This window comes from Aphidius gifuensis, linkage group LG6 (assembly GCF_014905175.1).
Source record: "Aphidius gifuensis isolate YNYX2018 linkage group LG6, ASM1490517v1, whole genome shotgun sequence".
NCBI lineage: Eukaryota > Metazoa > Arthropoda > Insecta > Hymenoptera > Braconidae > Aphidius > Aphidius gifuensis.
Window position 1 is genome coordinate 4,508,675 of NC_057793.1, and position 25,876 is coordinate 4,534,550.

At 24.6% G+C, this 25,876-nt stretch overlaps 2 protein-coding genes, 1 long non-coding RNA gene and 1 pseudogene across 6 annotated transcripts; all 4 read left to right on the forward strand.

The window, feature by feature from the left end:
• Nucleotides 1–972: 972 nt before the first annotated feature.
• Nucleotides 973–6,719, forward strand: LOC122858982. 2 transcript variants are annotated; one of them, XM_044162271.1, is made up of 7 exons: nucleotides 973–1,231; nucleotides 2,928–3,199; nucleotides 3,588–3,863; nucleotides 3,933–4,165; nucleotides 4,236–4,502; nucleotides 4,627–4,882; nucleotides 4,944–6,719. In XM_044162271.1, the coding sequence occupies exons 2-7, from the start codon at nucleotides 2,941–2,943 to the stop codon at nucleotides 5,111–5,113; spliced, it is 1,461 nt and encodes a 486-aa protein (XP_044018206.1). In that variant the 5' UTR covers nucleotides 973–1,231; nucleotides 2,928–2,940; the 3' UTR covers nucleotides 5,114–6,719. The 2 variants fall into 2 exon arrangements, with proteins under 2 accessions (XP_044018206.1, XP_044018205.1); XM_044162270.1 differs by lacking the exon at nucleotides 973–1,231 and adding an exon at nucleotides 2,608–2,778 and having other exon boundaries at nucleotides 4,944–5,254.
• A 6,506-nt stretch (nucleotides 6,720–13,225) lies between these two features.
• Nucleotides 13,226–14,919, forward strand: LOC122858984. 3 transcript variants are annotated; one of them, XR_006374324.1, is made up of 3 exons: nucleotides 13,226–13,560; nucleotides 14,342–14,505; nucleotides 14,705–14,919. It is a non-coding gene; the product is annotated as an uncharacterized LOC122858984 (long non-coding RNA). The 3 variants fall into 3 exon arrangements; XR_006374323.1 differs by lacking the exon at nucleotides 13,226–13,560 and adding an exon at nucleotides 13,730–14,252; XR_006374325.1 differs by lacking the exon at nucleotides 13,226–13,560 and adding an exon at nucleotides 13,730–14,078.
• Nucleotides 14,920–15,008: 89 nt separating this feature from the next.
• On the forward strand, nucleotides 15,009–17,010 carry LOC122858983 (proton-coupled folate transporter-like). The gene is made up of 6 exons (XM_044162272.1): nucleotides 15,009–15,351; nucleotides 15,443–15,838; nucleotides 15,912–16,043; nucleotides 16,119–16,202; nucleotides 16,263–16,419; nucleotides 16,508–17,010. Exons 1-6 carry the CDS (start codon nucleotides 15,150–15,152, stop codon nucleotides 16,614–16,616), a joined length of 1,080 nt encoding a protein of 359 aa, XP_044018207.1. The 5' UTR covers nucleotides 15,009–15,149; the 3' UTR covers nucleotides 16,617–17,010.
• Nucleotides 17,011–20,108: 3,098 nt separating this feature from the next.
• On the forward strand, nucleotides 20,109–23,818 carry LOC122858985 (annotated as a pseudogene).
• The last annotated feature ends 2,058 nt before the right edge of the window (nucleotides 23,819–25,876 follow it).

A 25,876-nucleotide genomic window follows, 5' to 3' on the forward strand; every position in this document is an offset into this window, starting at 1 on the left:
CGTATTAACCTACTTCTTATTGATTCCCATTGGGGTTTCAGTGATAAACAAAAGACAATTTTAATAAAAACAAATACAATTTGAATATTAATATAAATATAATTATAAATTAAATAACAAAAATTAAATTAATTCATTATTTACAAATTTTTTAATTTATAAATTAATTTGTCTATGTCAATTTGTTATCCAAAAAAGAATTACAAAGTAAAGTTAATCTTTTAATTTCTTTTAATTCCAAAAGCTCATTTGAACTATCTAAAAATTTTTTTTATAGTTACTTAAAATTTATAGGTAATGATTTTTTTTTTAAAACTTTTAAAATATAATACTTGTAATAATTTAATAAATATATATTCAATTTAAAAAAAAAAACAAAACAGCAATCTGGTTATATCAATTGAACTGTAATTTTATTTAAATAATAATAATAATTGTTATTATTATTATTATGTAAAAAAAATATACATAGAAAAAAAAAATAAATAAGTTTTAATAAAAAGTTTAAATCAAAACTAGGTCGTAACATTAACATCTACATGTACAAATAAATAAGCACAACTGGCTGATCATGTAATCAGTTAAATTAAAAATCCAGTGACGTGTTATTGCTGTCAAGATGATCCAGATTTTTCTATTTTTAAATTTTCATAGTTAATATACAAAACATTTTTAGAATAATAAATCATATTTTAAATTTTAATTTTCAACCCTTTGATTGACAGAGTATTTAAAAAATCATAGAAATTTGATCTTTTACTTTCTCTTTGAATTATAATCATCGTGAGATAAAAAAGCTTGAAAAGTATGCATTGCAAAAATAATTATTCAAAAAAAAAAACAAAATAAAAAAAGGAAAAGCACAAATTGTACAATGCTCATGCGCTGATTCATGCGCATTGAATTAGCAGTAGATAGGAGGGAAAAAGAAGATAAATAAGGGATGAAAAAAATAAAAGAAAAAAAAAAAACAGCAACCCTGGGAGCATCGACGCTTTAAAGCGCAATGTGACGTGTTTCGTTTTCATTATCTTCCATATTACACAATTACAAACATTTAAAATTTATTTCAATTGAAAATTGTATTAATTTATATATTAATTTTAATGATTGAACTAGTGAATAAGTGGATCGATTGTTGTTTTAATTTAACAATAGCTACGTGTGTGTTGTAATCTTGGGGCGTCGTCAGGTTAGGTTCACCCTCAACCACCAAGAAAAAAGAACAACGGTAAGAGCAAAAAAAAAATCATAAAATGCACATCACTATTGTCATTGACACAAATAACTTTTTTCTTTTTATAATAAATTATCAATCTTTTACAAAGTATTTTTTATAAAAAAATGATCTATTGTCATATTCATGTGGTACATAAAAAAAAAATAAATAAATAAAAACAGTGGGAGTTAAGTAGTTGTGTCTTTATTGGTCAGACAAAGGAAAATTCGTTGACTCGAGATAAGTGATTGATTGAATTTCGACAAGACATTTTGATAAAATTAAATTGTTTTTTTTTTGTCTTTTTACTTGAATGTTTTTTATTTTTTTAATTGGATTGTAAATTTATTTTGGAAGTTTATGTTTAACAAAATGTTTAAACAACAAATTTACGAATGGAAATTTGTCGAAATATATTTTCATAATATGTTTACAATAGTAAATTAATTGGTTTAATGAGTTGAGGATGTCTATTGTATTCAACAAAAGTTGGGAAAGATCATAGAAAAACTTTTGCTATTGGCATGCACGAAAAACTTTATGTAGAACAAATAGTTCTAAAAGCTCGTTCACCTGTAAAATCTCTTCTTGAATTCTAATATAAAATTTCCTCTTTTTTTTATGTTTTTATTTTGTGGTAAAAAATAAATTGTAAAAAATTGATATCATTTTCAAAGTTTATACATGCGAGAGTTCAATTTGCATTTTTTTTTTTTTCTTTTCAGTTTAATAAATTTTATTTATAAAATTTTCTATCAAAAAAAAAAAAAAAAAAAAAATGGATAAACAAATGTATAAAAAATTGAATAGAAAATGTTGATAAAAAAAAATCCAGAATTTTAATAATTTTTTTCTCTTTTTTATTATTATAATTCAATAAATTTTGTAAATAAAAAAATCAATAAATAAATTTAAAGAATAAACGAGGGTAGATTCTTTATTATTTTTTTTTTTTTTCAATAGACAAAAACAAAAAGAGTCATTCGTTAATTTACTTTTTCTAATAGAAAATTTTACAAAGGCCTTAGTAAATTAACCAAAGGTGGTTAGTGATTCATCTATCCGTTAAACGTCGTACTTTTTTTTTGTTCAAAGTTATTCGTCAATGGTTAAAATCCATTATTCGACAAATGGTATTTTTTTTTTTCTTTTATTCATTATAAACCTGTCAGCCTTTTTTAAAGCCAACCAGACAGATAATTTTCTTTTCACAAAAAAAAATAAAAAAGGAAATGATAAATAAAGAAAAAAATTAAATTATCATTAGTCATTTTATGTAATTTATATATTTCAAATTATTATAAGTCAAATTTAAATTGACAATAAACATAAAATGAGATGAATAATATCCTGGATAATTATTTTGTTGAAGAATATTAATAATAATTTCAAACTTTAAACTAAATTATCATCAATAAATCTCATTGAATTAGTTTCTAAACCAAACCAACTTTGATATCAAAATTTTCAGTTTTGATTAGCATAAATACCACAAGTGTAGATCATATTTGACTGATTAATTTGTAAACCTTAACAAATGACAAACAATATCATGACCAGTGAGTATTGAATGAAATATTTTGAGATAAATCATGACTTGAATACAGTTAAGCACACACGTAATTCATTGTATACCCCAATTTTAAATTGTATAAATGCAATACAAAGAGTATTTTTCATCTTGTGGTATTTGTTTTTTTTTTTCTAGTAAATTGGAGACAATGATGGAAGACGATGATCAAGAAGAGTTACGTTATACAACTGGAAGTGATGTTGAAATTGAAGAATACACTGATACTGAAGAATCAACGTATCCAGTTTATCAACAATCAGACAAGTTGTTTGACATTGATTCACCTTGTTGGCAAAATTTTATTTTTCTCATCACGCTCAGCATTGTCATTGTCTCAATCACAGCCTCCATAATCAGCTATCCACTCTATCATGAGAGTATCAGTGCAGCATCAAGTGCATATGCAGGTGCGAGTGTCATTATATTTTTATTATCATATCATCAATAAAAATATATTTTATAAATTTACATTGACATAAATACATTTTTCAACTTGAACAAATATATTTATAAATGAAAAAATTTTTTTTTATGTAGTTATATCACGAATAGCTCCAAGATTTTATTGTAATAGACTTTGAAATTAAATTTTTTATTTATTTTTTTTTCTATCATTCAATTTCTTACTTTACATTTTGCTCTACTTTTTTTTCAATTCAATTGATCATGTTCACATTCATAATTTTTTTTTCATGCTTTATATTGATAAATAAAAAAATTAAAAAAAGAATAAGTACAGCTCTTGTGTTTATTTACACACTTAACATTTTCTTTTTTTGGTTCATCTTTTTTTAGGATTACTCTTCACCGCATTTTCAATGACCTGTATCCTCGGTGTCATCTGTTTCATTGTCGAGAAGATCTCACCACCACCAGCACTCATACCAAATAGCATGAGAATAAAAATTCCACGTTGCAGTCTTGTCAAGATAAGTGTTATATACGCATTTGCTGGAATTCTCATGAACCTCTCGTTGGATCAAAACCGAGTACTCTGTCATCTACAAGATCCCATCAAGGGCATAACTCTTGTTTTTTCTCTTGTATATTATTTTATATTTTCACGAAAAAGTAAGTTTTTATATTCAACAAAAATATTATAATTTATACTACTATTGTTTAACTATTTTTTAATTTTAGTGATGAGCTTGCAGCGAATATTTTCAAGCACAACAATTATTGTTGGATTATTTATAAGTGTTGATTATGGTCTTTGTGATGAATTTCGTTGTAGAGGTCGTGAAGTTCCAGCTCATGCTGTGACATTGAGAGGAACATGGGGTATTCGAGCTGTTTGGACTGTTATTTATGTTGTAGCACTTGCAACATTTGCGTTATTTTTTACACTATTGGAAGTACATTTTAGCAATGGTGTAAGTATTACATGTTTTTTTAAATTATTTTTTATTTCAAATGAATTAATTTATAAATTTGTTATTATAGCAAAGAAATAATTGTCGTATGTTATCCATACAAAACAATTCTTTTCTTTATACTGTATCAAGATTGGTGTCATCACGTGACATTAGACGAAGAGGATCAGAGGAAGAAGGTGGTCGTTTATTGCACGTTACTGATCCTGATCCAACAATAAAGCAAAAACACTATCCAAAACCTCCAGTACTCAAGACACTTTTTCACATTCATGTCGTTGCTTTTATTGTCATTTTGGCATTCAGTTGGATCGATACTGTGCCAGGAATCGGCAGGGTAATGAAATAACTTTAGTATATTTATTTTTTTGAATGTACATTTGTGTCTTTTTTGATATCCACTTTCTTTGATTTGATTTAGAATTTTTTTATTTCATTTTATCATCACTTTATTTTTGCAGGGCTTAAGTCCAAATGATTTGTACAAGACAATTGTACATGGTTTCAAGTGTCATTTTTGGGGTGGTACTACGTGCTCAAATGTTGCAAATCATGGATGGATATTTATTTTTTCATATACTGTATTTTTTATATCATCTGTTAATTTTCTTGAAATGTGTGAAAGTGCTGTTTTTACAGTTGCAGCAATGAGTACTTCATTGCCACTCACTGGTATTTGGTGGAGTATTTATAAAATGGATATTGATGCAAATAAAGGTAAAGAAAAAAATAATAAAATTAATTATTTAAAATAATAAATTGTTATTTTATATTTTAGCAATGATTATTTGGTCACCTGGTGTTACTGGAGAATTGATTTGTGCATTACTTGGTCTTCCTATTGTTCTTCTTGGTCTTGGATTACTTGTAAGATCACATTTTCGTGATTGCCAACAAAATTATCAAAAAATTACTCCAGATTTACATCGTGATATTTGTCAGAGATAAATCAAACGTAAATAACTCAATTAATAAAAGCTTAGAAAATAATTTGAGTTAAATTAAATTGATTTGATTTAAAACGAAAATCAAAAACAAAGTCAAATTAATTTCTAAATTATGCCAATAAATTCACCGAGCCAAATTGTTAGCAGTTTAAATTTTTTATTTATTAGATTTTTTTAATAATAAATATACAAGACATAGTATGCGCAAAAAATAAATAAAAAAAAAACATGAAAGTAGCTTTATAGATTGATAAACAAAAATGACGAGAATATTCTTAGCTAATTTTTGAAAAATGTATAAATGTATTTTTTTTTTGTCTATTTTTTAAAACCAATTTGTTCTTCCTCTAATTTGCCAAACCACATGAGTATTATTATTATCGTAAAACAAAAATATAATTATAGAAAAAATGTTAGAAGAAAAAAAAAATGAATTTTTTAAAAATTCTGAATGGATTTATAGTTGTTGATATTGGTGTGACAATATTTTGTATTTATATTAATCAACATACCTTTTTAATTTCGTTTATTAAACACTCGAAAAAATATATATTTATATTTAATTGTTGAATGACAATATTGACATTTGATGCTTGGGTCTTTAACAATTAATTTATAAATAATATAATATTTTTGTTTTTATTTTCTAATGATTATTAGAAAAGTTAAAAAGTGATGTTAGGAGATAATTATTATAGAATAAATTATAAATTTTTTGAAAAGTCAATGGGAATTATATTCTACTTAAATGTGTCAATAAACGTCCACATTTTTATAATGACAATTTTAATTAAAACAGTGAATATTATTTCAACTGGAGGAAATGTAAACAATAATAATTTTTAGCAGGGTCAATTGATTGTTTTTTTTTTTTTTTAACTTCTTTTTTTGATTTTTTTTTATAATTAATTATTCAACAAAAAAAAAAAAACAGTATAACAATTGCGTCCGAAATTGAATATCTTAGTTGGTCGTTTATACATAGATTTTAAATGAAATAAAAAAAATTATTAATTAATGAAATAGAGAACAAACAAAAAAGTGTTTATATTTTTAAAAAAAGCTCAGTGAATTAGGAACGTATTCATTCAAATTATACAACAAAAATAAACAAAAAAAAAAAAAGGTAATAAATAAATTTTGTATTCACAACATTAAATTATTGTTATAATAATTAAAAATAAAAGACAAAAAAAAAAGAAAAGAAAAATAGAATCATGTTATCAAAACCCAGCAAACAAATTTTTCTTGTAAAAAGTATAATCTTTTCGTTAGCTAATTGAGAAAAATTATATTTTTTTATAGCAAAACCAAAAACGAATGATTTCAATGAAATGACAAATAGCAAAATGAATAAAAATTTTATGTAAAATTCGTTCCTATAACACTGTTGTTAAATTTAAAAACTAAATTAACAAAAAAAAATATATATATGCACATCTGTGCTCTAGGTGTCATGAAATAATGAAAGCAATTAGAAAATTATGATAAATAAATAAATAAAAATCTGCTCAACTGGAATAAAAAAATGTACCATCTTGGAGTATTGATTAATCACAAGTTGGATAGTCTTTCAATGTTAAATCGACTTAACTTAATGTAACTTATGCTCGTTTGATGTTAACGACAAAAAAAGCTGGGGATTCACTATTCAGTTAAAATTGCTCGTCATAAAATAGAGTTAATAAAAAATTATTTTATCGACTGTTAACTATACTAACAAAATTTTGATACTAATGAGTGTATTGTAAAAAGAATTTTAAAATGTGATTTAATCAGATTAATCCAATGAAGATATTGTTCAAGTAAAAAAGTGATCATACAACAATATAAAAAAAAAAAATATAATATTCCAACCAAACTTTTAGACGTAAACTTGTGACTGTTATATAAACTGTTATAAAATATATTTAAAAAATTGAATAATATAAAAAACAATCTTATATATATTTTCAAATTGTTGCTATAACTATTTTATATCGTCTTTATTTATTTTTATAATTATAAATAATAAAACAACTTGACTCATCTAAGAGCAGTCTAAGATGTTCAGTTGTTTTTCCAGTTGTTGGCGGAATATCATCCAACTGATACCACCTTGTATGATTCATCTAAACAAGCTGGTTTACAACATTGTGCACTGGTAACACTGGTAAGTCTTCACTCTTCTGGCTTAGCTTCATCCTTTGAGTAAGACTATATTAATGATTTAACATAAAAAAAAAACATTAATTTTTGGTTGGAGAAATGGCGGACAAATTTGCTCTAACTAAAAATTTACTCCAATTTTGTACCGACTTTTCTCCAACTTTTTTCCGCCATTTTTCCAACCTGAAATTTACTCCAAATTTTTTTCAACTTTTCTCCAACCATGGGTCATTTTTGTGAAAAGGTGGAGAAAGATGGAAAAAAGGCGGAGAAAGTTGAAAAAAAGACGGAGAAAGTTGGAAAAAATTGGAGAAATATTTCTACCAGGGACAAAAAAAAGTTATAATCAAAGCTGCTATATTCCGGAATAAATGTACGTAGCAATTTTTAACATATTATAATATTTTTCACGAATTTTCCAAACATTAAAATGACTATATTAAATGGAAGATCTAAAATAGAGCCAGAGAGAGATGGAGAAATAAAAATCAAATTAAAAATCAGGGTTTTTATGTTGTATCATTTTCCTGCACAAGCGCATTTAAAACATAAATTAAATAGTTTTTTTTTAATTTTTTTTGGTAAATCCGATTTTTTTATTTGTTCTCGTGTACCAAACATTCTCTTGCAATGAGCCATTAAAAAATATGGACCACGATGTTTTCAATTTTAACCGCTAATTCCCATGTCCTAATAAACTGGCTGTGATGAAAATGATCGTTTTCGTACATGAATCGAATCATTTCAGTTTCCTCCCAGTCGGTGTACGGTGGACGGTTCCCAGATGGTATGATTCGATTGTTTTTATCGACATCCGTAAGAAATATCAACTGGCCATTCTTAAACCACGCACGTGGTTGATTCGGATTATCGATATTTTTTATTTTTGTCGGATTTTTTTTTTCGATTTTTCTGGATGGACCAGTTGATCATCATCATCAGTAGAAACATAATTTTATTTTTTCATTTGTTTTGATGGACCAGCCGCTGATTCATCATCATCATCATCGGGTTACATATTTTTATTTTTACTGATGCTGGTTAATCTTCATCAGATGAATTTACATTTATTGATTACTCTGGTAGAAATATTTCTCCAACTTTTTTCCAACTTTTCTCCGTCATTTCTCCACCTCTTTACGAAAATGACCGATGTTTGGAGAAATGGCGGACAAATTTCTCCAACCTTTTTCCAACCAAAAATTTACTCCAACTTTTTTCCAACCAAAAATTTACTCGAACTTGTTTCTCCAACTTCTTTCCAACTTTTCTCCAACCATGGGTCATTTTCGTAAAAAGGTGGAGAAAGTTGGAAAAAATTGGAGAAATATTTCTACCAGGGACAAAAAAAAGTTGCTATATTTCTGAATAAATGTACGTAACAATTTTTAACATATTATAATAATAAGATGTTTTAATGAAAATTCAGCAATTTATTTATAATAATAAGTTTACTCACATCAATTTTAACTGCCAACTCCCATGTCCTAATAGACTGGCTGTGATGAAGATGGTTGTTTTCATACATGAAACGAATCATTTCATCTTCCTCCCAGCCAGTGTACGGTGAACGGTTCCCAGACGGTATGATTCGATTTATTTCATCGACATCAGTAAAAAATATCAAGTGGCCATCCTCAAACCACGCACGTGGTTGATTCGGCCTATCTATATTTTTTAATTTTGTCGGATACCTCCTGTAAGCTCATGATCGATAAATAAATCATCTGTTTTTTTTTTTTCAATTTTTCTGGATGGACCAGCTGATTTATCATCATCATCCTTGGTTACATATTTTTCATTTTTTACTGATGCTGGTTAATCTTCATCATCAGACGATTGTGATGAATCAGAATATACAATGATCCTCCTATATTTTTTTATATTTGGTAATGAATTTTTATCTTATCATCATCATCACAGTGGATTTTTGTTTGTGATATATTTTTTTATAATCAAATCTGTTTTTTATTCCTGAATAAATGTACGTAGAAATTTTTAACATATTATAATATTTTTCACCAATATTCCAAACATTAAAATGACTATATTAAATGAAGATCTAAAATAGAGTCAGAGAGAGATGGAGAAATGAAAATTAAATTAAAAATCAGGGTTTTTATGTTTTATCATTTTCCTGCACAAATCGCATTTAAAAACCTGAATTAAATAGTTTTTTTTAATTTTTCTAAATCATTTTTTATTTGTTCTCGTGTAGAAACATTCTCTTGCAATGAGAAATTAAAAATATGGACCACGATGTTTTCAATTTTAACCAATAAATCCCATGTTTTAATGAACTGACTGTGATGAAAATGATCGTTTTCATAAATGAATCGAATCATTTCATTTTCCTCCCAGCCAGTGTACGGTGAACGGTTCCCAGACGGTATGATTCGATTTATTTCATCGACATCAGTAAAAAATATCAAGTGGCCATCCTCAAACCACGCACGTGGTTGATTCGGCCTATCTATATTTTTTAATTTTGTCGGATTTTTTTCATTTTCTGGATGGACCAGCTGATTGATCATCATCAATAAAACATATTTTTATTTTCATTTTTTTGATGGACAAGCTGATTATCATCATCATCATCTTGGTTACATATTTTTTATTTTTTACTGATGCTGGTTAATCTTCATCATGAATTTACATTTATTGATTATTCTGGTAAATATTTCTCCAATTTTCTATATTTTTATCTTTACAAAATGACCATGTTTGGAGAAAATGGCGGACATTTTAACTTTTAAAATTTACTTTAATTTTTAAAAAATTTAATTGTTTTTCAATTCTTTCAATTTCTCCAACCATGGTCATTTTTTCGTAAAAGTTGGAGAAATTAAAAATACGAAGAAATTGAAAAAAAATTGAGAAATATTTACCAGGGACAAAAAAAGTTGCTATATTTCTGAATAAATGTCGTAACAATTTTTAACATATTATAATAATAAAAGATGTTTTTAATAATGGTAGCAATTTATTTATAATAATAGGATTTTTGACATCAATTTTAACCGAATTCCCAGTCAATAACTTTGATGAAAATGATCGTTTTTAATGAATCGAATCATTTCAGTTTACTCCAGCCAGTGTACGGTGAACGGTTCCCAGACGGTATGATTCGATTTATTTCATCGACATCAGTAAAAAATATCAAGTGGCCATCCTCAAACCACGCACGTGGTTGATTCGGCCTATCTATATTTTTTAATTTTGTCGGATACCTCCTGTAAGGGTCTTGCTCATGATCGATAAATAAATCATCTGTTTTTTTTTTTTCAATTTTCCTGGATGGACCAGCTGATTTATCATCATCATCATCATCATCATCATCATCCTTGGTTACATATTTTTCATTTTTTACTGATGCTGGTTAATCTTCATCATCAGACGATTGTGATGAATCAGAATATACAATGATCCTCCTATATTTTTTTATATTTGGCAATGAATTTTTATCTTATCATCATCATCAGAGTAGATTTTTGTTGGTGATATATTTTTTTTACTTTTACGTTTTATTTGACGAAAACTATTTAATAGTTCTTCAAGAAATTTTTCTTCATCCCCATCATTGTCACGTTATCGTTGCGTTATAAAAATTATTTTTCGTTATTTCAATTTTATTTCTGCGTTATTTCGGTGGAAGTAGTGCGAATAGCCTTATTCTTTTACAATGTCATCAATATTTTTCATTCCTTCTTTAGTGAAATCAACAATAATGGTAAAAGACTTTACGTTACCACGTGCGGTATTTTTTGGTCCAGCAATCAATGAATTACACCAGCCAAAATTTTTAAATGCTGATAATAATAAACCATACATACAATATACCCACTCTAGAGAAAAGAAGCGTCTTCTTTGTTGTGTCATGCGAGGTCTTATTGACAAGCCTTAAAATTAAGCCAGTTTCTGATATGGATAATCAAGATGAATTTACATTTATTGATTACCCTGGTAGAAATATTTCTCCAAATTTTCTCCGTCATTTCTCCACCTCTTTACGAAAATGACCGATGTTTGGAAAAATGGCGGACAAATTTCTCCAACCTTTTTCCGACCAAAAATTTACTCCAACTTTTTTCCGACTTTTCTCCAACTTTCTTCCGCCGTTTCTCCAACCTGAAATTTACTCCAACTTTTTTCTAACTTTTCTCCAACCAAAAATTTACTTGAACTTTTTTTTTTCATGCAAGTGCTGATTAGCCCATAAAATAATATCTTAACATTATTTTCATCATGTAGTTAAATTATTTCAAGTAATTTTTGAAATACATCAATACTGATTACATTTATTATTATTTTCGACGTGAAATATTTTTTTGCACCACAAGGTGTATTTACACGTATGTAATATTCTGGTATACTGTATGTTACGAAATAATTTATAATAGTTTTATTTTATGAATATACTACTGCTTTTATTATAATAAATTGTTAATATTATTAATAAATTATTAATAATATTATTTTTTAATTATTAATAATAATTAAAAAATGAATAAAACTATTTTTATTTAGTTTTTTTGATTTACAATTATATATTAGATTTTATATCACGTGTTAAATAATCATAGATTTGTAAAAGGTATTTTTAATAATGAAAAAATTTTTAAATATATTTTCATATAGTAATTTTATTTTCATCGCTTTGCATAAATTACAAAAACATATTTTGTGAAAATATGATTTATTTACATTGGATTATGATTAATTTTGTGCCATTGCCAAATTTTTTTTTTTTGATCAATTATTATTTTTTATTTTTTAAATCAATTTATTACTTTCTTTTAATATTTTTTTTTACAATTGATATTAAATATCTATATAATTCATATATATTTTCGCATACAATGACCTACAGTTCTGATACATGGCAGTATACATTTATTAGATTTCTTTTTTTAATTGAATTATATTATTCAAATTAAAAATTACAGTTTAAAAATATTTAACCCGTGATTTTACATATTTAAACGTAGAAAATTTTTAATTTTATGTGCATGATGATATTTATTTCAAATATTCAGTCTAAATAAAGTTATATATATTTATAAATTCAATGAATATAATACAATATCCACAAATTGAAGACAAAAAATTTTTCTAAACATTCCATTAATTTATTAGTTTTTCTTTTCATCGCCAATTATTTTCTCTTACTTATTCTATATTATTAATTTAATACATATATATATGTATATATATTTTTTTTTTCTTCATTTATTTATCACGACACAGAGCACAGTATTCAGGCGATCAAAAATGCATTTTAAAAAAGAAAAAAGTAACAAACAAAAAAAACGAAAAACATTTTTTTCATGGCAGTGTATCGTTCAATTACTTTCGTAGTCTTTAGCCAGCCATAATTGAATATTTATACTACTATTGTTTAATTATTAATTTTATAATATTTAACTGTTTTTTTAATCAATTATCAATGATGATAAGTATTGAACATTAACAATTTATTTATTTATTTATTATCAAATACCCACTCACTGAGCTAATAATAATTAATAACCTCGATTATTATTTTCGACGTGAAATATTTTTTTGCACCACAAGGTGTATTTACATTAAAAGTGACGAATATTATAAACCGTAAAATGACCAAGAATAAAATTCTATAATAATTAATTATACTAATTCGTTAATTTAAAATTATATCCCACAATAAAACGAGATTCACAAATGATAAAACCACAGCGTTCGAAAAAATAGAAACCTACTGTATTCACACAAGATAATCGAAATCGAAATTTTATTTATAAATAAATTATAATTATAAAGATAATAAATTAAGTCAAGCTAATCAAATAATCATTTCATTTTTAACATAACAATAATCAAAAAATTCTCTGGTTCTTATTAGTTCAGCTGATTTTTTTGAATTGAATATATATTTATAGCTAGTAATTAGTAAATTCCATTGCTAGAAATCGAAAAAAAAAATTACAGTAAATGCGTGCGCATAAAAAGACAGCTGGTAGATTTCATCATCCGCACGTGGAAAATAAATAAAAAAATAATCCATCAAAAGTTGTCTTGTCAAACAATTAAATAATATTAAAATATCCATAAATATAAAATGATATATTTGACAAGATTATTTAAAAAATAATTAAACAACAATTGTCTGTGTTATATAGTTTTGTGGTTTACATATTACTCAATTTTTTATTGTTTAAAAATAACTCATTGTAAAATGTGACACATGTGATGTTTCTCGCCATGAAAACAAATTATTTTTTATTTTATTTCAAATGCAAACATATTATTGCACAATAATTGGTAAGTCTAACGTCAATTTAATCATTATTTATTAATACCTTTTTTTTCAATAATTAATTTTTTTTTAAATAAAAATATTTAACACTATTTTACAAAAAAATAAAAAAATAATAATTGTTTATCAACAGTATTTAAAATATTGATAAAAATTTTTATTCAAGTCAGGTTGTCGATAAGCTTGTAGGGGAAATCAACAGAATATTATTATTATTATTATTTCTATTATTATTTGAAGATAAAAATTGATATTTTTTTTTTTAAATTAAAGGTCATATCAGTTAACAGCATTTAACAAAACACAGTCATGTTCATTCTCAAGAGTCAAGATTTTTACTTTGATTAAGCTTGACGACAATTCATCGTTCCACAGTCTACAATATCCTATATTCCTATACTCATTGGATTGATATAAAAAACGAAAATAAAAAGAAGCAATTCTACCGACCGGTTTCTATTATAATTATTATTGAATTTCGAGTAAATTTCTTGGCTCTTGGTATCGTCAAGCAACATAATATGTACGTGAATCGAAATTGCAATTGAGTGAATCTAACTTGCATGTGTACAGTTGTTTTATTTTTAAAAAAAAATACTCGAGTAAATGCTGATAATTTTTTGTGCAACTTATTATAATGATGATAGCTGATTTATTCGTATTTCATAATCATCAGAAAAACTGATAGAGCTATATGGTGATGCTTGTTATGTTTGCAGTTAATATTTTACAACGTAATTAATATTTTAATTTGATAATTTAATATTATTATATTTTTTATTTCAGATACTCCAAAAATAATATTGAAGAAGCAACAGAAGCTGCTTTCTACATATTACAATTTATCATTATTTTTTTTTCAATTAAATTTGATAATAAATATCAATTTTTTTATCAACAGTAATTATTTTTTGTAATTTGTTATGAGTGAAGAATCTCTACCATCTACGGTATGTTTATTTAATTATTATCAGATATATATTTGAAAAAAATAATCTTCAATCAAATATAAAAATTAATGATTGTAAAATTATTTTGTGTTGTGATTATTTTTTAATTTATCATTAAAGTGCAGAGATTATAATAATATGAATATAATTTATCTGTGAATTATTATATCATCATGATAATTATATTTTTCAATTTCAGAATGGAGGAAATGAAGAGCATGTTGAATCACATGGAATACTATCAAAGTATTTCAAATGGGTACGATATGTTTCGGTGGAACCAACAATGTGGCTTTACATGATGGCCTTTATGACAACAACTGTTATTGAACAGTCACTTTTCAGCTACAAAGCATGCAGAGTTGATCATAATTTAACTGAAGAAATATGTAGAAATCTTACAGCAAATAACGCTTTAAAAAAAAAAGATCAAGGAATTAAAAAAAAATGATGATAAAATGATAAAATAAACATTAAATTAAATAATTTTTTAGATAACAGTTTCTAAATTTCATCAGTGGAATGATATTTCTGGTCATGTGGTACCAATTATATTGGCATTATTTTTGGGCAATTGGAGTGACAGAAGAGGCAGGAAATTACCCCTTGTAATTGGATTAACTGGTAAAGCAATATATTCTGGAATGGTTGTTGTAAATATGTTACAGCCAAATTGGAATTTAAATATGATAGTTTGGACAGCAACAATACCATCGGGAATGCTTGGTGGTGATGTTGCCATATTTGCAAGTTGTTTTGCCTATATTGCTGATGTATCCTCACACAAACAAAGAACACTCAGGGTCACAATCCTTGACATTGCCTACTTGAGTGCAATGCCAACAGGTAAAAAAAATATTAAACATCATTTTTTTATTTTTTAAACAAAGAAACATCCAGAAAATCAAGTAAACATAACTTTTTGTTTCTTTTTCAGGTATATATCTTGGATCATATTTGTATAATAAAGTTTTTGATAAATCTTATACAATAATGTTTGCGATAAATACATCACTACTTGTATTGTCCATAATATATTCATTGATTTTTTTAAAATGGCAAACTAATGAACGCCAAAAGCCAGTTGACACCAAAAATATAATATCAGATTTTTTTGATAAAGACCATGTAATTAGTACATTTAAAACTATTACTAAAACACGACCAAAATTTGGTAGACTACATCTTTGGATATTATTTATTGCTATGATACTCTATATGTTTCAACGTGCTGAAACTCAAATGATTTTTTTATACACTCAACGTGTTTTTAACTGGGATGTTACAGCCAATAGTTATTTTCGAGTATATAAATCATCTTTGTTAATCATTGGTAAAAATAATTATTTAAATTTTTTATTAAACATCGTATTTACTATTATTATATTTTGTTTTTTGTTTATTAGCTATGCTTATTGTTGCTCGGACTTTGGATGGAGTAATAAGAGACACGTACATTGTGGCTCTTGGGGCATTGTCCCATGCTATTGGAAGAGTTTTATTTGCCACTGCTAAAACAACAACAGTATTTTATATTGGTATGTTTCACGGTCGACTAGGTTGTTACGAAATTTATTTTTTGAAGTTATTAAATATATTTAAATTTAAAACAGGTGCTAGTTTTGCTGCATTTGGACCAATTGTTGCTCCAACATTACGATCAATGACATCAAAAGTTGTACCAGCTCATGAACGAGGTAATTTAATAGAATGATTAAATTAATTGATAAATCCTAATTAATTTTTTGTTTTCATAGGTAAAGCTTTTGCAATTTTAGCAGTTTGTGATAATGCTGTTCCATTGATAAGCAGTCCATTGTACAGTCAGCTCTACATCAAAACGTTAAATTATTTTCCAAGTGCAATTTATTGGCTGACATTTGCAACACAAGTTTCAATATTATTCTTGGCTTTGTAAGAAATAATAATTAATATATTTATTTATTTTTAATTCTCAACATGATGGGTTAATATTAAAATGATATATATATTTTTTTTTTAGAATTATTCGGTGTACAATGAGGTCAAACGAAGAAGAATTTGAAGACAATGAAAATGAACAATCAAGTTCAGACAAAAGAACTACTGCTCAAGACAAAACAGAAGAATGAAAACAACAAATTATTTGTCAATTAAAATATTTTAATTGATCACCAAGTGGTCACTAGTACTAATCAATTAAATTTATAAATTTTTTAAATTATCAAAGCCCTTCATAATGTTGCTAACCGACTGATATTTACTCGAATATTACAAACTGTTATTTACTTATTCATTTTAATTTTTTTTTTTTTTTTAATTTGAGATTATATAGATGGTTGAATATTTTGAATATTTTTTAAATTATTAATTTTTTTAAAAGACATAAAAAATAAATAAATAATTTGATAATATTTTTTATAAACTTTTTAATTGAATTGTAAGTTCATGATGGAATTTTATGTGCCATATCATCAAATAAATGTTGAATATAATTCACGTAATGCATTGAATTGCATAACAAGTATTTTGCAGTTAAAATTTCTTCACTGAAAATCATGTTTTTTTTTTTTCCAACTTAAAGAAAACAAAATGTAATAAAGCACGTATCATAATTATAATATTTAGCACAAACAGTGTAAAGATATTAAAAATATAATTAAAAAATTCAAGGCAATTTCCTTGTTTTTCATCGGAAGTTGTTGCAATATTTGTATTTTTTTTTTATATTTACTGATAAAGTTAAAGAGCAATTTTTCCATGAATTGAATCAATCTTGTCTCTACTATAGCTGTATGAGATTTTTAATATTCAAAAGACACAATATTTTATTTACTTGTTTTTTTCATTCATTGAATATATTTGTTTGATTAACTTACGATGAAAATTGTATATAATGTCTTTGAGGGTTCGAAATTATTGTGACTCTCACAAAAGTATTTCATCGACAATCGTGTCCTACAATTTCATCTTTTATATTCATTGCGCATTGCACAAAGCGTGCCAAGGCCCATTGGCTAATTACTATTTACAAGTGTATTTCAATACCAAAAAATCATCCAATATATTTAATCAATTTTTTTTTCAAATAAATATTATCATTGACTTGAATTTATTTCAAGTCATCATTCAATTATCGTCAACAAATGTATACTTAAATTTCATTTATAAATTATATTTCCGTATAATTTTTTATTCTTTCTCTGCTACTTGGTTATTGTTACCCAAACATATATCAATTTAAAATAACATATTTAATACATTGTTTTCCATATAATATTATATACACACATAAAATACAGAACGGTACTTCCGTAGAAGTGAAAAGTAACAGCAACAACCGGTCTCTACTACTTTCAATCGTCTCTTTCCTCTGACAACATTGAACGTTTGTAAATTCATCTCAAAGTTTTATTTAAAAAAAGTTACTTTTTAAAAAAAATATATATGAATTTGAAAAATAAAAGTATAATAAACATCAGTTTAAATAATTTCAAATAACGGATTTCATGATTTGAATTTTACACATTGCAAAAAATAAAAAAAATAAAAAATAGTAATTTAATATTGACCTAAATAAATAAATGGATGGTTATAAAAATGAATTTACTGTCAACTATATATGAAGGAACCAGTATACCTTTTATATTTTCTATTAAAAAAAAAAATAAAAAATAAAAGTGAATAATTTCTCTCTAAGCAAATTAAAACATGACTAGCATTTTCAAGTTTCTAAATAGATTTAAAAGTAAGCATTAAACGATGAAAATATTTATTTTTTTTGGCAATAAATTGGACCAATGTAATTTCGACAAATTTTTATAATTTATCGATAATTATTTTGTGGTGTAATTATTGATGATCATCATCATAATGAGCAATAAGATTAGCAGCTGATAATTTTGCGTAAAATCAGATAGTAATAATTACCCAAGCTAATGACTTTAAAGCTAATGATTTTATAAATAAATATCTATAACCAACGCCCATGATTCGATTAGCATCATCATAAGAATTGGCAATAAATAAATAATATTAAATGACATTAAATAATTGCATTGTCATGCTTTTCAAGGTCATCAAGATATAATTCTTTTATAAAAACGGTACAACACTTTCCTGTTTCAGTGGTGCTCATAAAACATCACTTTGATATATATATTTTTTTATAATAAAAAAATTAACAAGTGTATATAATTTTTTAACTATTTTTGAAATTATATATTTAACTATAAATTAATTGATACAGAGGACAGGATAATATATTTAATTACACTGATCACGTACTCTCGTACACGTGAAATAACGCAAGAACAAAAAAAATAAAATCCATTGAATAAATTTACGTCGTCTAATCATTTTTCTGATGCATTGCTATTTTTTATTATCTTTTATTTGATTTTTTTTTATTTTTGAATACATTGGAAATAATTGATAATGAAAAAAAAAAAAAAATAAATCATTTTGGTATGTTTAAATGATCAAGAGTTTAAACTATTTGAATACATGCAAATATTTGTAATTTAATAAACAATGATACAGGTAATAATAATATTTTTTTCTTATTGTATCTTTTGTTTTTTTGTTTCCGTCATAACTGAAGGTTAAAAAATATTCACTCAAATTAAATAACATATCACGTTCAACCTCTACGTTAGTCACAATTTTGCTGGAAAGGTGAAATGAAGTGAGTGAATCAAAAAATGAAAAAAAAAAAATAATATAATAATAGTAATAATAATGAAAAAAAAAGGAAAAAAAAAAATTAACAAAGTATTGAATTTATGAAGACAAAAAGAAGGTAAGTAGTTTATGGATTTCTGATGTTTTCATTCAAATAAAAATAAAAATAAAATACTTGTTTTCATTTCGTGAGGTGAATTGACAACGTGTTATTTTTATTTTCACCTGGAAAAATATTTGAATTTATTCATTTATTATTATTTATATTTTTTAATATATTATTACATGATTCATGTTTTTTTTTTTTTTTTTAAAACAGTATGCTGTTGTTGTTTTAATTTTCAATTACAATGGAAAATTATTATGTACTTTGGACAATGAGTTTTTAATTTTATATATGATTATTTCCGGTTTATCTTGGAAGTTGTAATAAGTAACTAGTGGAAAGTTTGAATTGATATAATTTCAAATGGCTAAACTATTTCTAAAATATTACTATATAATTTATAAAAATGTATTTTATTATATTTAAAATTTAACTACAACAAAAATTTAATGAATAAATTTAAGTTTATACCAATTATTTTATTGTTGACCTACTGTCCTTCTTTATGTGAATTTTTTTATTTGAAAAAAATTTTAAGTAAAACCATTAAATACACTTGTTATGTAATTATTTTTCTCATTTATTATTTAATTTTATTTTGTTATATAATTATTTGTTTATATTGAAAAAATGCAATTTTAATAACATCAAAAAATGCTAAATTATCAAAATGTATATTGGAAGTTTGAGCATGTATTAAGTATATATATATATAAATTGACGATGATCGGTTGAATTTGTTGCGTCATTTGATGTAAATGTAATTTGTCTCTTTGGTATTAATTTAAAATTTCAACTAAACGTTGTCCACGGACACTCACTGAGAACCATTCACTCTGCATTTTACGTGCACATAGTCTGCTTGAGTGAGTCCAAGCAAACACACAATTTTCATCCTGTCAGTCTTTCTTCCTGCTCGTGCGTGAATGGTCGTGGCAAAATATCTGTCTAATCATTATTTTTATTTTTTACATCATTACAGTGTTGATTTAATTTAGTTTTTTTTTTTGTTCTTTAAATCATTTTTGGCTGTTTTTATTATCTAAATTTTACTTATTTTATTTTTTATTTTAATAATATTTATTTGAAATTCAAGTGACGATATATTTTAAATAAAAAAAAATACCGGTCAAAATGAAGTTTCCCGCCGCAAGGCGGATAGTTAATATGCTTGTGTTGATTGGTTCTTGCTTTAATATGGCTGATTGCAATCAACCCTCACAGGGACCCGGTGCTATTCTCGATGGTATCACCAATGTCGCAACAAGTGCAACAAATTTCCGTAAGTCCAATAAATTTCATTCAACTAAAATTATATTATAATTTTTATAATGATTGCACACCATTATTATAATGTAATAAAATAATAACCCATTTCACCTAACACTCAATAATTTCGAAATTAATAATTGAATTATCAAATCAAAAATTCACCGTATCAAAATTTAAAAATAATTTTTTAAATAGATATAAATAATAAACTTAAATTATAAAATATGTCTTATTATGTAATAATTTTTATATTGCAAATAGAATTTTTTCTTTTTTGAAATTATTTTTGCTAAATTGTTCGAGAAGAAAGGAAGAAAATTTTTAAATATTAAATTTAAATATTGATTATTTATAAGTGTATGTATTTTGTTTGTTTAATTTGACCAGTTGAAGACAAAAAATTCAAAATAATATTGGTAATTGTTTATGAACATATATAGTGATATTGAAAATAGAAAATTACTTTTATTTTTGTCTGATATAATTGTAGAGTATTTTAAGATTACTCAATGTACAAATTCACCCTCATTTTTTATTCATCTTATTATTATTTATTTTATACATTTTACTTTTTTTATTTATTTTTTCTATTTTACATTTTCTTTATATATTTTCACACTTTCTACATTACCCAGCACATGAGATTCAAGTTTTCATGTTTTTATCCCATTTTTATTTTTTTTGTTCATGTTTGATGCATAATATATTCAAAATATTAACATAACTATGAGCATATCTATAGTAAAACAGCCTTGTGCGTCATTAAGAATGATGAAAAAAAAAAAAATAAAAAAATACAAATAAAAAGATCATAATCCTAGACCCTGAATAATTGAACTTGCTGAGTTCCGGAAATTTATTATATAAAAAAATAAAATGAATAATTTAAAGGTCTCCATCAGGTGAACTTGATTTTGAATATTTATTATTCTTACAATTTTTTATATATATTTTTGAAATTGTTGTTTCAGTAAGTGGTGTTGTACAAAGACAGAAGGAGCTACTTCATCATGTTGCTGACACTGCAAGCGACTATGGTACATATTCTATATTCATATATTATTCATCACGATATTGAAAATTAGAAATTTAAAAAAATAATATTAAATATTAATAAAAAGTGAAACTTTTGTTTTTCTTTATTTGAAATTTTAATTTAATTAATTTTAATTTAATAAAAATAATAATGATGATATTTATTTATTTATATTTAAAATTATTTTTAATTACAGTTACAAATGCTGTGGAGAAGCCAAGGAGTCTACTGATGAACACGGCGATAATGACAACAAATTACAGTAAGTTATTAAATGTGGCTAGAAGACACTCATGCGATCCGCACTAATCCCAAAAAGGATAGTCGACAGTGCCGCATCAATTGGACTTGATTTCAAACTACGAAGAATACTGGAAAAATTTCGTTCAAGGATGCCATATGGATTTCCCGAATTAAGTGTACCAGTACTTGAGCCATTATTTTTGAGAAATATTCATCTTTGGCGAGTAAGCATGAAAAAAAAATACAAGAAAAAAAAAAAAAAACATCTACTTTATACTAACTCACATCTACAAAAAATTAGCCAGGTTTTTTATTTTTTTTTCTCGTAAAAGAAAGAATAGAATGAAAGGAATTTTTTTGCTATTCAAGTTTTTTTTAATTTTTTTTTTCACCACAATGATTTGTGAAATGTGGGGAGTAAAAATTTTCAATTGATTTTATTTGTAATCCCTTGTTTAAAATGTCAACTGGTTTAGATCATTGACCTTGAAAAATACCAACAAAGAATTAATAATGAAAATGTCTGTAAAAAAAAAATCAGTTTTTTTTTATTTTAAATGTTAATTTTTTGCTGTTATTCTTCAAGGTCAATTATCAAAAATTTATATCACCTGAATAAGTTGACATTTTAAATAAAGCAATGCAAAAAAAAAAAAATCAACTAAAAATTTTAATTTATAAATGTAAGACCTAATTATTAATTTAGTTTTTTTTTTTTTTTTATTTGCCATCACGGTCTGGGACATGTATCCATTTCACAGACTGTAATGGCAGATTAAAAAAGAATTTTATTTTAATTTTCACATTAGGTTTGTTTGTGTTGACATTAAAAAATGATATTGATAAAAAAAAATAATATACATAAATATTTGTTTTAAAAATAAAAAAATAACAAGTTAAATTTTCAGATTGATAATTTTTGTTGATAATGTAACAGTCAATGGTTTGTCAACATTTACTGTTGATCGTGCACGTTTGTCTCTAATTGGACCAACAATTGCTGTTAATTTAACAATACCAAATACTCTTGTTGATGGATTTTACAATATGTCTGGTACATTTGGTGACATGTATACAATTCATGGTGTTGGACCGTTTGCAGCAACTGTTACAAATTTGCGTATATTTTTTGAAACAGTATTGGGCTATTCACGTGGAATGTATATGAAAAGTTTTGAGTTAGATTTTTCACTTGGTGCTACTAGTATACGTTTGGGAAACTTTATGGGTGGTAACGAAGTTGGTACTATAATGAATGAGGTACGTATTGTTTTGTATACTTGAAAAAAAAATATATACAATGTTTATTTATTTTTTTAATTTGTATGAAATAATAAAATTAAAATATTTCATTAAAATAATTACTAACTTTTTTTTTTTTTTTTGTATTTTATATATTTTTTCTTTATTTTTTTTGCTTTTTTTTTTCAACTTTTTTATTTACAGGTATTTCAAAAACTTACACCTGAGGCATTGGAAATAATAAAGCCAGAAATATTGCCACAAATACAAGATTTCATTGCTGGACGAGTTAATGATACAATTTATCATTTAACAATGAGAGATGTTTTAATTTTTCTTATTGGCGAAAATGAAATTAGAAATTATCCTCATTTACTGCACCCATAGAAAAAACTTAAAACTTGTTATTAATTATTATTTCTATTATTATTATTTTTAATACTTAATGTAATTAATATATCTATTTTATTTTTTTTTCTTTTAATTAACTGAGTGCACATTTTTTTATATGCTTTTGTGTATAATAAAAATTTTAATGAAATATTAAAAAATCTCAATTCAAAATTACATAATTAAATGTATTTTAAATATTTATGAATAATATATATCTCGCTAAAAATTTATATTTATAATATTTTGAAAAAAATAATTTGTAATTTAAATTAAAAAAAAAATAAAACAATTTTGCTTTGATGTTTTTCGAATGACTTAAAAAGTAATGGATACGAGGAAAAAAAAAAATTAGCAACGGTTAATAAGACATCACTCAAATAAAGTACATAAAAAAAATATAATAATAATATAAAAGAAAAATAGAAAAAAAAAATGAAATACCCAGCAACTTAATTGTTTTATTTTTTATAATTTAAAAAAAAAATGAGAAAGTTAAGAGTTATTATAATTATTAGTGTCAATCAATAATTAAACAGGAAATTAAAATAATAAATGTAAAATATATATTTTCTCCGGATAATTGTCAGTCAATTCTTTTTGTTTGTTGTATTATTAAAAATTCATTACCAATATTTTTTTTTTTTTTTATTTAAAAAATTCTCATTAAATTTCCACCAACATTATTTTATATTTTTAAATCTTTTTATAAAATATTTATCAAATTTAAAAAGAAAATTTTCTTTTTCTAAATCTTGCTTGGAATATTCTTCTTTGAAAAAAAAAAAAAAAAAAGACTAATATTTTTGATAATTTAATCACCAAATTTATCTTAATTTCTTAGAGTGGTTTGCTTACCCCCTGCCCGTAAAAGACACTAGAAGAAAAAATTAATAAGTTTAACATCTGCTAAGAAAATTTATTGTCATTTAATTAACTAAATTGACAAAAATGTATAATATGTGGTTATCTGAAATATTAATAAATTTTTATTTCTCTCCCCAGGGAAAAAAAAAAAAACAATAAATTAATATCTAAAAAAAAAATTAATTGTACAGGCACGATAGTAAATTTTTTTTGTCATATTGTTTGGGCAAAAAAAAATAGGTATATGCCATGACTAAATTTCATTTATCAAGCTTCAAATTGATAAAAAACAAATTAACACCATGACAATGAAAAAAAAAAAATAAAATAAAACAAATAACTCATGAAAAGTATTGATTTATCAGTGGGATATTCATGATACTTTTAATTTGATAGATGTTTTTTTCATTTGGCAATATATATTATAGCTGATAGTAGCTAAATAAAATGGAACACTTTGATGATATATCAATAGCTGTGTTTCGATGAAAATGTATTGAGCTTTGCAAGCTCGAGGCATCATTTTTTTTTTGTTTCTTTTTTGGGAACATTGTAGCTGATATTGTCTATAGGTGTCGAAAAAGCAACAGTTGGTGTTGTTGAGAGAGGGAGAAATCCACGTTTAAAGCTTGGCTTTAACAGCAATGCCCAAGTGCCAGTTGTAAAGAGAAAAATTGTTGAAAAAAACGGATGGGCATGCGTAAGATAAAGCAATAATATATCCCGAAGGTATTAGACCTTAGTCTCATTGAAACGTCGTCTGTCGACGGTCGTGCATAGTATTTTTTTTTCTTCAATAATTGACAAAACATTTTCACATTTTTTTATAATCATTAAAATAAAATTATTAATATACAAAAAGACAATAAAATTATATGAAAATTCAAGCACAAAGTACAAATAAATTACCTGAATTAAATAACTAAAATATAATTTGTTTTTTTTTTTATTTTTTATTTTTTAGAAAATTGACAAAAGTGGTTAGTTGATTAAAAAAAAAAAAATCATTATTTTATCTTGTATTATAAATTATTGCACATTAATATTTTTTTTTTTTTTGTTTTTTTAATTTATAATAATAATTATTCACTATTATTTTATTATTGTAAGTGGATTATACACAGAGTAAAGTGTTTATTTGCGTTTATTATCATTACGAAGATAAATACACTTGAGGTAGTCGAATGTAATTGTAAATTTTTTTAAATATATATTTTATAAAATTAGATAATAAATCAATCTGGATTATTATTAATTTTTTTTTTTTTTTTTTTATCGTGATAATGAACTATTTGATAAATTAATATAAACACAGTGGTCTTTGTGAATCGATGCTTTTATCATCTATATAACAGTGAAAGATTGTTAACTTTGTTTTTATTATTGTTCAATTTTTATTTTTTATTTATTTACTAAAAATTCTGGGTTAATGCGCACCGTACTTTATATATATATAAACGTAAAACGTGATTTTATAATATTCTGTCAATGAAAAAGACAGACTCTTGATGGTAAGTTTTTTTTTTTTAAATTAAAATGTGTTGCATTTATTA